This window comes from Neoarius graeffei, chromosome 11 (assembly GCF_027579695.1).
Source record: "Neoarius graeffei isolate fNeoGra1 chromosome 11, fNeoGra1.pri, whole genome shotgun sequence".
Classification (NCBI taxonomy): Eukaryota; Metazoa; Chordata; class Actinopteri; order Siluriformes; family Ariidae; genus Neoarius; species Neoarius graeffei.
Window position 1 is genome coordinate 3,245,226 of NC_083579.1, and position 14,216 is coordinate 3,259,441.

The 14,216-nt window shown below is 40.6% G+C and overlaps 1 protein-coding gene across 1 annotated transcript in view; it reads left to right on the forward strand.

Moving 5' to 3' along the window:
• crybg1a (crystallin beta-gamma domain containing 1a) overlaps window positions 1-14,216 on the forward strand; it is a 167,831-nt gene that overhangs the window by 144,437 nt on the left and 9,178 nt on the right. Inside the window, exons 19-21 of the mRNA XM_060933277.1 lie at window positions 2,492-2,615; window positions 4,415-4,573; window positions 13,988-14,150. Coding sequence (XP_060789260.1) covers window positions 2,492-2,615; window positions 4,415-4,573; window positions 13,988-14,150 — 446 coding nt within the window. The remainder of the gene's footprint in view (window positions 1-2,491; window positions 2,616-4,414; window positions 4,574-13,987; window positions 14,151-14,216) is intronic.

The window sequence follows — 14,216 nt, forward strand, 5'->3', positions numbered from 1 at the left end:
TATGGGTTGAAAATGACTCAAAACACCACCTACTGGATAAAATCATCCTGAAACTTTCAACGCCGATGGTGTAGAGTCATCCGTTTGGTACTACTTCTCCACATCACAATTTAAAAAAAAAAAAGGCCCTCTAATCAGATATGGGTGGCCCACCTCCTCCAGCCCCGCCCTTGCGTGGGAGTCTGTGAAACCGTGCTCGTTTTTCAATACCTGCTGATCGAGACACATACAAACGCAGATATGAATTTTTAGAGGACTAAACAGATGCAGATACAGCAAGTGTCGTTGCGCTCGACCCCTAATTCACATTGATGAAAGATGATCATTAACTCATCTAGCTGTAGGCCAGACCGAGCTTACGCGATCACGCGCCATCTGTCCGTCATCATTCATCTACAGTTTACAAAAATCACTCCTCTTCCTCCAGGATTGATCGGCTTTCGATCAAACTCGCGTACAGTGTTCCCCAGGTGGGTGTGCGTAAAAGTTGTTAAGAAAGACGGTGGCATCATCGCCTGTCATATTTACAATTTTATGGGCGTCTGAAATTTTTAGGTGACTCGTCACATTAAACGCTGCTCTTCGTAAACTGCTGGGACGTTTTCGCTGAAACTCAGCCAGAAGACTCTAAAGACGTATTCCAACAAGAGCTGTTTACCAGGTGGCGCCACCTGCCATGGATGAGACTACACAGGGTCCATGTTCAATTTCACGAAAATCGGTAATCCTCCTACAGGAGTGATCAGATTTTAAACCTAGACACGACATCAGTGGCCGGTATGAGCTCCAGCCCCATTGAGGCTTTTTTTTTTTTTTTGGTCGGTAAAACTGATGCCTCTTTTTATGCCTCCGCCACCTTAAGGTGCAGGAGGCATTATGTTTTCGGGTTGTCCGTCTGCGTCCGTCCCGAAACCTTGTGAACGCGATATCTCAAAGGCTAATGAAAGGAATTTCACCAAACTTTCACCATTTGTGCAATTTGGGACAAAGATGAAATGATTAGATTTTGAGATCAAAAGGTCTAAGGTCACTGTGAGGTCAAATGTCTGTCCGAAAACCTTGTGAACACAATATCTTCAAGGCAAATGAAAGGAATTTCACCAAACTTTCACCATTTGGGGACAAACATGAACTGATTAGATTTTGAGGTTAAAAGGTCACAGGTCAAGATTACTGTGAGGTCAAATGTCCATCCCCAAATCACAACTTAATAAGGCGTGTAGTCTACCAGGCGGCGGCATCCTCATCGACGCCGCTGGCGTCAAGTTCTATCTAGTTCCTTCACGATTTCCCTTAAATACCTCTTTCTAAGATGTTTCCTCAAACACAAATTTCCTGCATTTTAATTCCATCTCGAATTGAAGCCCTGATCGCGTTACGAATGCGCGTTGATGCACGTTTTGAGTTTGCTGAAGCCTTTCCTCGTTCTCTCTCCTTTGGCTAAATGAAGTTCTGCAGCGGCTCCTTCACATTAAAAATGTGTCCATTTAAAAAAAAAAAGGTGTTACTTATTACGCTGCACACGCTTAATAAAAGTAAATTAATTTCTGTAAACTTTGGTCATCAGGTATACTAGTTCTAGCTAGCTGGTGTTATATTAGCCTAGCAAGACAAACAATACAGTAAGCAGCTTTTCAAACCACCAAATAACGTCACTGTAGCCGAAATGTGTGTCGAGTTAATATACAGGTCCAGAGTGGAGTCACCTTTTCAAATCAGCATCCAGACATGAAGAGGAAGAAAATTTACTTTTAAATAATAATAATAAAAAAAGTCATCACTTTTATATCGTGTTTTTCCACAATGATTGGACAATTAATTTTGTTGGAAAAAATATTGTTCCCTTTCTTCATAGAAGAAAAATGTAAACTCTGCTTTCGTCATGGTTTCACGAACAAAATAAACACTGTGTCTTAATTAAAGTCATATGTAATGAGGTGACCTCAGCTTGGTGTGTTAGTGATTGATTGGTCTGAATAAAAACCTACAAATGTTTCCCTCTTTCAAATATTAACCAGCTCACACACTTTTTTAGTGTCTGGAATTTGCTACTATATCCCGCGCTCACAGGGACAGCAGTGACGTGATGTGACCGGAAGTCATTTCTTTACATCGTGAGCTGCCAGGTTCCAGCAACAGGAAACGGAGCAGCTGTTATTTATTGATGTATAGTGGGCGGGGCAAGTGACAGTAAATTTTAATCTTATGTGAATGACGAGAGATGGAGCGTCTACCAATAGGAGTGAGGAATTTTGTGATTTCCTTTGGAATTTTAATTTTAGCTGGAAGATGTTCAATTTGCAGTCATGTCCATGGTTTTGTGTAGGTTGTCTCACTAGCGATATACTGTAGTTTGTGCTAGCATGGTGTGAGCAGCGATTCGAGCAGAATAGCTAGCTAATATAGCTAGCACAGTATCAGAGTTTAGCATCATGGAACATTCCACTGATTCTGCTTTACAGACTTGATAGTTGTGTGTGTGTGTGTGTAGGTGGGTATTATATGAAGGGAAGAACTTTCACGGTCGTCAGCTCTTACTGCAGCCCAGTGAAATCGGCGACTGGATGAAGTTCAGCGGCTGGAAGCAGATCGGATCTCTGCGGCCGTTGGTACAGGTACCGTGTTCCTGATTATAATTTCAATAAAATCAATAAAGAGAACGAGAGCAAGGAAAAAAAATGAGGAGGAGTTATCAGGAAAGTACGGAGCCCTGGAGGGACATGGAGGGGGGGAGGGAGGAGGAGCATGTTTGTGAGATTTTTTTTTTTTTTTTCTTCACTGAGGTCAGTGTATTTCCGGGTCAGTTTGTTGACATGGAAACCACAGTAATGGTGTGTACACACACGCATCAGATGGAGATGGGCATCGAATTTTGTGATTTGGCCTCAAATATAAAAACATTAAATCCATTTTTGTAGCTGTTTGTGTGCGCGCATTTTCGCAGCATGCTAATGCGGTCGCTCAGCGGGTGCAGCACAAAGTTGCAAATATGACATCTCACAAAATTCAGATTTCTGATTTAATGTCTTTTATATTTGAGGTCAATCTCAAAATAAGATTCTCTGAAAGTTGCGCGAGATGTTGCACGTTTTTTTTTTTTATTGCGGTAACATGGTTCAACTTGGAAACGGCTGTAGTTGAAGCTAAAAACACGCGTAAACGGCGTTTATGGACCTGCGACATCTCTGGAATAGCGTGTACTCGCATCTTTACACAAGTTTAAAATTTGCTAGCGTGTGCGTTTCCTTTTGTTTTCCAGCGCAAGCCATAGTATATTCAGATTGTGCCGCGTCATCAGCAGTGCATCTGTGTGACTAATCACGTCGTCTCTCCACACGCCTCTCGTATGCAGAAGTCACTGCGGTTACACCCACGGAGCAGCCACGTCAGAGTTAGCGTTAGCATGCCGCAAGAAAATGCACTCAAAAAAAAAAAGTGCTTGTATTTGAGGCCGATCCCAAAACGCTCTGCAGCTGAAGAGAGAGATCTCGCAGAAGTATGTGTGGGTTTTTTTTTTTTCTTCCCCCCTCTGTAGAAAAGCAAAGAACTTGAGCTGCGATGGTCTCCAAAACTGTAACGCTGTCTTCCAGCCGCCTCAGATAAGATCACAAAGACAAGATCATTAAAATCTTAATATTATTTCATATAATTTCAGTAATGACCATAATGGATATAATTATATTTATTAGATTAAAGACTCGTTCATCTTGTTTTAGAAAGCAGACAGTTTCGGTTCTGGAATCCTGAAAACGCACCACGACACTCGCTGAGGGTTTAGTATTGGAGAGTAGTTAAATTTTTTTTTTTGAAATGAATAAAACTGTAAAGACGAGAGCCGTTCTGCTGATAGAAAGAATACAATAATCGTCACTCGTTATGTTGCTGCTTTGTAAAAGCAGTGAGCAGCTCGAGAGCGCGAGACTTTTTTTTTTTTTGCCTACCAACAAATCCTTGTTCCCATCGACCAATCGGCATTCGCTAATCCCCACCGTCTGTCCGACCTGCGCATTTCTTCATTTTTAAACGTTTTGGTGATATTTGCAGCACTAAATCAAGTTATTCCATCTTTAACCCTTTCTTCCGTGTCTGTCTCCTCACGACCACCGCTTCGTTTTATGTAGCTGATGCTGTAATTCTGTAAGTGGCGATTTTTGATGACGTATAAAAATCAGTTTCTAGTCGTGAGATCTTCCAAAAACCTTCCTACTTTGTGTAAATTAATTTGTAATATGATATGCAAATAATCATGATGACCCCAATGAATATGCAAATTAGTCTTATGACCTCATTTGGTGACTTAAAGTACTTTTGTCTGAGTGACTCGTTGCTTTATTTGACTTATTTCTGAGATGACGTCTCGTCTAATTTTGGTATTTTAGACCTGAATGTGGTTTCTGTGTGTGTGTGAGAGCAGAAGCCTGTGTATTTCCGGCTGCGCAGTGCTGAGACGGGCTGTGTGATGTCTCTCTCCGGGACGCTGGACGACATCAAGCTGCTGCGACTGCAGGTTCTGGAGGAGAACGGAGCAGACGAGCAGGTGTGGCTTTACCAGGACGGCCTGCTGCACTGCAAGGTACACACTCCTCCACCTCTTCACCGTGTGTGTGAGACTCGAGTGTGGTGAAACTCTGAACTCGATGACGCACAAAAGAAAGAAAGCTGTCAATTCTGCACTAATTTAATTCTGTAAAAGATAAACGGTTTGCTAGAAACGCCCACATTTTATTAACATCAACAACTCGAGCAGGTCAAACCGCCGCCGCAAAATTAATCAACTGCAGCAACTGAGACTTGCTGTACCAGTCCCCCCAGGATTCCGCGGGCCTTTTTTGTGATTGTTGCGGGGGGTTTTCCAAAAAATTGCGATGAAAGTTGCGGTGTTTTTTTAGGTTTTTGTTGCGATTACATTGCGGGAGGAAGTGAGAGTTGCGAGAAATTGTTGCGATTTTCTCTTTTTGTGATTAAAATTGAGTGATATGTTAAATATTAAGTTATTACCGAAAAACTATTGATTAAAAAAACAAAGACACTGAGAAATGGTCCTATAAACAACTTTACCAATATAAAAGATTACCAGGACTACAAAAATGCAGAAAAATAGGCTTTACTTATCCAAATGCACCTGTTGGTTCAAAAGTTAAAGTGCAGAGAACCTCACAGCACAACATGAAGTTACCTTAAAATATAATATAAATGCCTCAGCTTTCATGTAAGAAAAAAAAACTATTAATACTAGTACTGTGTTCAGGCAGTCTCTCCTGAAGACTAAATTAAACAATAATTATAAACTAATAAAATAAATGGCTCAGGCTTCATAGAAGAAAAAAACAATTTTTTTTTAATCTCAAGTCTTTTTTATTTTTGTGTTAAGTACAGAACAAACATTAACATTCAACCCTCCCAACCCCGTCGCACCCCAATTAAAAGTAATTAACAACAACAAGAAGAAAAAACAATATGACATAAATAATAATAATAGATAAAATTAAAAAAAAAAAAAAAAAACAATAATGAAAAATAAATAAATAAATAAATGAATAAAATACACAAATAAAGAAGGAAGGAGGAGGAGGACTTCCATAGAATTTACTACATAACAATGTCATTAGAATCAAGCTTTCCCACTAAAGTAAGGACAGGCTGCCAAATATAGCAGAATTTGAGACTGTTACCCTGGATATGAAATCGGATATCTTCAAGTGTCAGATATTGCATTACATCATTAATCCAATGCTTAAATGTAGGGGGCGATTTGTCTTTCCACTTCATTAATATAATACGTCTGGCAATTAGTGTTGTAAATGCTATAACAATTTTACCATAGTCGCCTATGCCGCTTAGTTCTTCAGGTGCTACTCCAAAAATACTAACCAATGGAGAGGGTTCAATATCCACATTCAGAGCTTTAGACAAAAACACAAAGATTGAATTCCAAAACTCAAATAATTTTGGACAACTCCAGAACATGTGTACGAGTGTAGCAGGTTCAACTTTACATCTGTCACATGTTGGATCAATATTAGGCATAATCCTAGCCAACCTTGTCTTGGACCAATGTAACCGGTGGAAAACTTTAAATTGAATAACAGCATGCTTGAGGCAAATTGACGATGAATGTATATTTTTGAGAGCGGATTGCCATTGTGTGTCAGATATATTTGTATCCAGTTCCTCCTCCCATTTGCTTTTTAACACTGTTAATTGTTCTAAGTTGCTTGTATTAAGTACACCATAAACTATTCCTATTGTTTCTTTAAATTGAGGAAGGATTTTGATTAATGTATCTAAAAGAGAATCTGTCTGTGGTGATGGGAAAGATGGAAAGTGTGTAGAAACAAAGCTACGGAGCTGCAGATACCTGTAGAAGTGTGTGCTAGGAATGCGGTTTTGTGTTTGGAAATATTCAAAGGATCCAAACACCCCACCAACATAGAGATCTTTGATTGTCTTCAGTCCCCTCTCAGACCAGACCTTAAAGGCATTATCATTTATAGATGGGGTAAACATATTGTTTCCAACCAAAGGGGCATTCTTAGACATGTCAAATAAAGAGAAGGCCCGTCTAAATTGTGCCCATATTTTAAAAGAGTGTTTCACAATGGGATTGCTGCAGAATTTGGACATGGGCTCTGCAAGGGGAATTTTGGAGCAGGCTATTGCATGTAATGAGACCTGTTTGCAAGATGCTATTTCTAGCTGCAACCAGCTGGGGCAGTTTTCATAAGTAGCAGAGTGGATCCAAAAAAGTATGTTTTTAATATTAGTTGCCCAATAGTAATATTGAAAGTTGGGCAAGGAGAACCCACCATGTTGTTTGTGTCGTTGCAGTACTTCTTTACGTATACGTGGATTTTTCCCATTCCAAATAAAGCCAGATATAAGTTTGTTTATATTTCCAAAAAAAGATTTAGTTAAGAAAATGGGGAGGCATTGGAAGACAAACAAAAAACGAGGCATGATATTCATTTTGACAACGTTGATTCTTCCCCCTAGGGATAGCGGGAGGAGGTTCCAGCGGCTTAAGTCTGTCTTTAGACTTTTTAAAAGTGGGGCAAAATTAGCTTCATATAAATCTTTAAACCTACGTGTTATCCAAATTCCTAAATACCTAAATTTATGTGTGCATATCTTGATAGAAAATGATTGGTTTGTAGTAAGCTGATAGGAGGGGTCAATAGGCATAAGTTCACTTTTTTGCATGTTAACCTTGTATCCTGAAATCCTACCAAATGAATGTAGCACCTCCAGCATCTTAGGTAGACTTTCCTCAGGATCTGACATATATATGAGCATATCATCGGCATATAGTGAAACCTTGTGCTCTAATCCGCCTCTCAACACTCCTTTGATGTCAGTATTGCTACACAGTGCAATTGCCAGTGGCTCAATAGTTAAAGCAAATAGTAGGGGCGACAAGGGGCAGCCTTGTCTAGTGCCACGTTGTAAATTGAAGAAAGGTGAGAGGTTATTATTGGTTCGAACAGCTGCCATAGGTAGGAAATACAATACCTTAATCCACTGTATAAATTGTGGTCCAAACCCGAAACGTTCTAAAATAAAGAAAAGATAGTCCATCTCTACTCGATCAAAGGCCTTTTCGGCGTCTAGTGATATCAAAACTTCTTTGCTTTTGGATGGTGAGGAGTTGTAAAGAATATTAAGCAATCTACGTACATTAGATGATAATTGTCTATTTTTAATGAATCCTGTCTGATCCTCTGATATCAGTGATGGAAGTATTCTTTCCAATCGCAAGGCTAACATTTTGGCAAGTATTTTATTGTCAACATTTAAAAGAGAAATTGGGCGGTAAGAGCCACATATTAAGGGATCTTTGTCCTTCTTAGGAATAAGTGATATAACAGCTTGACGCATTGTTGGGGGCAGTGACCCAGCTGTGAATGACTCTTCAAACACAGAGAGTAGAAGAGGTGCTAGCTCTTTAGAAAACTTTTTAAAAAATTCACTAGGAAATCCATCTGGCCCCGGGCATTTGCCATTTTGCATAGTTTTCACAGCAAAGCAAAATTCTTCTTCAGTGAATGGCTCATCAAGTTCAGAGGCAACTTGCTTCTGTACTGAAGGAATATCTAAATTGTGAAAAAAGGATTGAAACAGATTTTTATCCTGATGTGATTCAGAACTGTACAGCCTAGAATAGAACCTATGGAAAGTCTGGTTAATTTCAAGGTGGTTGATATGCTTATTGCCTGTCTCATCACTTATTTCAGTTATACTTTGGGCTGCAGACCTTTGGCGCAGCTGGTGTGCAAGAATTGTACCTATTTTTTCACCGTGTTCATAAATTTTATGATGTGATTTATTGAGAAGGTTGGTAATATATTTAGATGATAAAAGATTGAATTCTGTCTGTAACATGAGCCTGTGTTTATACAAGTCTGGGGATGGCGCCTGAGCAAGTAACCTATCGACATGCAAAATATCCTCAGTTAATTTCTTAAGATATGCTGTTTCACCCTTTTTCTTTTGGGCACAATAAGATATAATTTGTCCCCTTAGATATGCCTTCATAGACTCCCATATTGTTGATGATGACATACCTGGTGTTTTATTATTTTCCATAAATGATGATATTTCAGATGAGATAAAATCAACAAAGCATTGATCACTGAGCCATAAATTATTTAATCGCCATGGTCTATAAACATCTTGTGAGGTTGGTATATCCAATGTCATCAATAATGGGGCATGATCAGATATAATAATTGCTTGATATTCACACTTACTCACTATGGGGAGAAGGCGGTTGTCCATTAGGAAATAATCTATGCGGGAAAAGGTTTTATGAACATGGGAGAAAAAAGAGTAACATCTAGAGTTAGGATTCTGAAAGCGCCATACATCTGTAATCCCATAAGTCTGAAGAAATAAATCAATGGTTTGGCTTGCTCTAGTTTGAGGGACCATTCTAGTTGAGCTACGGTCTAAATGGGAGAAGGCACAGTTCAGATCACCTGCCAAAATAAGGTAGTGAGAGTTTATATCTGGCAAGCGAGAAAAAAAGGATGAAAAAAATGACTCGTCATCCCAGTTGGGGGCGTATATGTTAGCTAGGACAACTGGGGTTTCATATAATCTTCCTGTAACTATAACATACCTTCCATAGTTATCTGCCTCCACTTTTGACATTACAAATGGAACATTCTTATTTATCAAAATAGCTGTGCCTCTTGACTTGCTGTTGAAATTGGAATGATAGAGTTGACCTATCCAGGTGCCTCTTAGTTTACTATGATCACATTGACGTAAATGTGTTTCTTGGAGAAAGGCCAGTCCAGCATTAAGCTGGCTGAGATGCGACAGAACTTTCTTGCGTTTAACAGGGTGATTTAAAGATTTCACATTCCAGGAAACAAAGTTAACTGGGCATCCTGTATTACCTCTCAACAGTGTGTTAGCCATTTATCATTATATAAAAGCATATTAATGTATCCAGATATTGGTGCAAAAAAAAAAAAAAAAAAGGTCCTCCTCCAAAAAAAAAAAAAAAAAAAGGTGAGAAAAATAAGCATTAAAACCATACAAAAAAGATTATCAGGTGCGATTAAGTCCCTCCCCTTGTCACCTAGAATGAGGTGAACACTAAACCCTTTACAATGGAATCCACACATAGACTATGTGCTTGTGATGGGGGAACTCAAACTCGAGCAGGGGGCTCTGCCAATTAAGCAGTAATGAAAAGCGCTTCCAATACGTTAAGTCGACTGTCCATTGTATCAAGCCAGTCCAAACATCAGTGGTTCTATTGATTACAGTAATTCTCTCTCACTCGCGATCACTTTCAATTTCTAAATAGATTTTAGCCTACCTTTCGGACATGTCATCATGATTACAACGTTTACTCTGACGATACAGGCCTGTCTTCCACAAGTATTGTCGATTTCACATACGACATCGCTTTTCTCGGGTCCAAAAATTCTTTCTTGGTGCCTTTGAAAGTGATGCATAACTTGGCAGGGAACTTCACTCCGTAGCGGGCATCCTCGCGGCCTCTCAGCAGCTGTTTTACCTCGTTGAACGCAGATCTTGCTCGCGCGACGGCTGGAGGATAATCCGGAAAGATGGAAATAGACACTCCTCCATAGCGCAAGCCATCACCTCTTTCCTTTGCTCGGCGAAGTATGTCCACACAATCCTGATAATAATGGAGCTTTGCGATTATGGCCCGGGGCTTCTCCTGGCTTGCAGTAGGGCTATTCTCTCGCGTAGGTTTAGATTTCTTTGATGACGAAGCCCTTCCGAGTCGATGCGATCTGTCAACCAACACGTCTTTATCCAAATCGAATGCCTCCTTCAGTAGCTGTGTGACGAATGACGGGTCGCCCGTTCCAGCCTCCTCTGGGACGTTTAGTATTCGGATGTTTGATCTCCTCATTCTGCCTTCCATGTCCATGCATTTTTGTTGCAAGTCCAACACATTTGCCTGAAGTTGTTCGACTGTAGCTTGTAGAGTTGTAACATCGTCTGAGCACGTTGTCAGACTGTGCTCCATGTCAGCCATTTTGGTAGTCACCGTTTCTAGGTCGGTGCGCAGTCGAGAAACACTGTTCACGACCTCAGTCTTAACAGCCTGAATTTCACTTTTTACCGCGCTGAATTCGCCAGTAAGAATGTCCTTTAGTTCTGACCTGATTAGTGTTGAGATGTCATCTTTAAGAGAGGCAAGAACTTCGGTCTTGAGATCTTCCATGCTAGCTTGTTTGCTATTAGCCGTTTTCCGCCCAGGAGTGTAAGAATATTGTCGTAGGTTCCTCGCCATTGACATAAAATACAGATCAGCTCACTGGCCACATGTACGTGACTTCAGTCGACCAATATGAGAAGTATAAAGCGCTTCAAATACAATTTTAAACTTAGATTTTGGCAGAGCTTCCCAAAGCGTGTCTTACTCCATATCCTGCTCAACAGCGCCCCCGAAGAAAAAAACAATTTGAACAGAATCTCACAGTATGATGCTGAAGCTGCCTAAACAATGGAAAATAAAATACCATTTTGGCAAAAATGTTGGCATCCATTAATTTCTTGTATTAAGTAAAAAAAAAAATAATGTAAAGTGCACACAGTCCTTCACTGTAAACATAACACACTTTCAGTAACAGAATTTAAGCCTATATAAACACTGACTCGCACATGCTGCTTCTCTTGAACGTATACAGGGAAGTAAGGCGGAAGGTAGTTTGTCGACGTCACCTCAAGACGACGCCAATGATTGGTGAAAGTTGCGGTGATTGGATATAATTGCAACACCGCCTTGAATTTGCGTTGAACACCGTGAAATCCTGGAGGGTCTGACTTACAGGAAAACTTTTTTAACCAGGGCCGTTTTTTCACATCTGTCTGGGTCGAGATTTTTCCTAACGACAAAAACAACAGAAATCAGTTCAGTATTGGATTAGAACACTAAAACCAGCTGTTTAACGGTTATTCCATGAAATGGAGTCGTACATGAGCTGGGCGGCGAGATGCGTCGCGCTGAGATTGAGTGGAATAACTGTTTGTTTTATTCGATCCACATTCACTGGGTTTTGAGAAACGGAGCATTTTTTTTTTTTTTGCAAATTTGATCAATAAACGCTTTATACAAAACATCCGACAAAATCATTTCTGCTTAGTATGTAAACAAACCGGCGAAATGACAGGAGCGATTTGTGAAAAACACTAATGTTTCTTGGGGGGGCAAGAGATGTTCTTACCGTTAAATGCTCATATTCCGTATTTTGTTGCTTTTTTTTTATATATTTTTCAGGGTTTTGTTTTCAAGTAGAGTTTTTATTTTGTCCTCGGTTGGTCTGCCATTTTGTTTTTCTCTCCTCCCAGTCCAGTGTATGAGCTGATATCCTCATAGTAGCCAATCAGAGCGCACGATTGCTCTGATCCAGTGAATGTAGAGAGAATAAACACTGCGTTCCTCTGGGGTGATCAACAACATACAGCACTCGTTTTCTCCACTGAGAGGCTCTTAATGTTATAAAGCTCTGAAAACATGAAACAGATTCCTACAGAGATCTGCCGGGGTGTGTGTGTGTGTGTGTGTGTGTGTGTGTGTGTGTGTGTGTGTTACATGGACACTTGTTACCACTCCAAGCGTTTAAAATACCAGCCGCTTTTGGATGCAGTCACAAACCAGGGCTAGAGGTGTAAACTTGTTGTTCTCGTGTTTGGCAGCCTGGGACATGGACATAGATTTGCCCTGCGTGGACTGAAGAAGGACAATTCAAAAAAAAACTTGCCAAGTATTGTTCAATCTCTGCCGTAATAGGCAGCATAGCAATCTGGAGGAGGAGATGCCATGTGTACCCTTAACCACGCCTATTTTTTTTTTGCATGTTTACCCCAAACTATCAGTACAGTGTAATGTATAGTACGGGACGCTTTGTGATTGACCTGTTCTTACTAATCCTATGAAATTACTTCCATCAGTATTTGGATCTGTAATAAGAAATTTCCTTGTGTTTAGATCCAAATAAAAGTATTAATGTGTGTCTACTTCAGTAACTGTAAGGGAACTGTAGAAAATGACGTCCTACGCTTGCTGTTTGTTTTGTTTTACTTTTCTTTTCTCCCGGTGTCTGACGCAGCGCCTCGTTCAGAGCCTGGAGCTGATCATCTCACACAGCTCTGTTTCTGATCTTTACAAATTCTGAGTAACGTCTCCTTTTGTGAAGAACTCCAGTTCGTGTCTGAATTCAGTAAATCAGTAAATGTTCGTACGCTAAGAGATGGGAAAATGGGCGCAGGTTAAAAAAAAAATCTCAATTTTTCTTTTCAAAAATAAAATGAAGCTAAACCTGTATCTCGGGTTTTTCTTTATTCAAAAATTGACAGAAATAATCAGTGGTGAGAGATGAGCGGTTTGGAGGAACGATGACGCTGAAGTTCTTCATTGTGGAAAGCAGGAGTGGGTGTGTGTGTGTGGGGGGGGGGGGGGGGGGGGTCCTGTGTTTTAGACTAAGAAGAACACTAATCCTTCAAAAAACACACACCAGGATTTGACGATGATTTGTCACGCTGCGTTCCTCTGTGTGTTTAGTGTCCCGTCCCGTCCCTCGCTCCTGCCTCACTTTCACACCACCGTCATTACACACCTTACACATTACACACATTACACACATTACAGTGTGTGTTCAAGGAACTGTGCTGGCGACAACCACCGACACACACAAGCGCAATCATCATTTACACCAACACACCCCGTCTCTCTCTCTCTGGGTTTGTTTTTGTTGATAATGATATAAACCCCGCCCCTTCCTCCTCGTCTCTTCCTGCTTGTCGTAGCGTCTTCACTTTAGAGCTTTGTGTTTGTCAATTTTTCCCACCAGTAGAGAGGAATGGTTTTATTCTCCGAGTCCTCCGGATGATGTGTTTAAAGTCCCACCACCAAACGTTTTAGAATTTTTATCACGTGCGTCTCTGCGGCGTCTTATTTATTTATGAATAAATTATAATACCTTTTATAGAAATGCTCTTGCCATGAAATAGCCTTCGGCACTGACGGGCATTAAAAAAAAAAAAACTCCTCACTCTCTCCAGCAGTCGAGAAGAATCTAAAGCGGTGTGATTAAATATTTAATGAAAGCAGAAGTTTTGGATTATGGCACGGATAGGTGTGGGTGGGGGGCAGTTGTTGCCTCACCAGCCTCTCTGTCTGGAATTGAAGAAAATAAAACCCGTGGCGTTCGAGTTGTTGGAGACTCCGCCCATAAATAATCCTCACAGAAACCTTCACCTGAACACCGCTTTGGTTTTGTCTGTTTATGTAGCGAGAGCCGTACATATTGCTGTGAATGACCGGTTGCTATAGAAACACTCAGGGTGCAGGGAGTTGGTGCTCTGTGATCAGATAAACAAGCTCGTTAATTATTCATAAATTTCTCCACATCGTCCTAAGAAAAAAATTAATTGAAGGCATTAGAGAAACTGCCTGTGTGTGTGTCTGACTGCTCTTCACTCCTTCCCGCGTGTGTAGCTGGTGGAGGACTGCTGTTTGGAGCCCGCGGCGGGGATGGTGATGCCCGGCTGTCGTCTCAACATCTCCCCTGAACACGGGAAAGACTGTCAGTATTGGAACATCACAGCTGACGGCCTCATACGCTCCAACCTCAAACCCGACGTGGTGCTGGAGGTCAAAGGTCAGTGTGTGGCTCTGCTGATGAACTTAAACTGAGGGCTTTGAGGTTTAAAAGTGAAAGCGATAT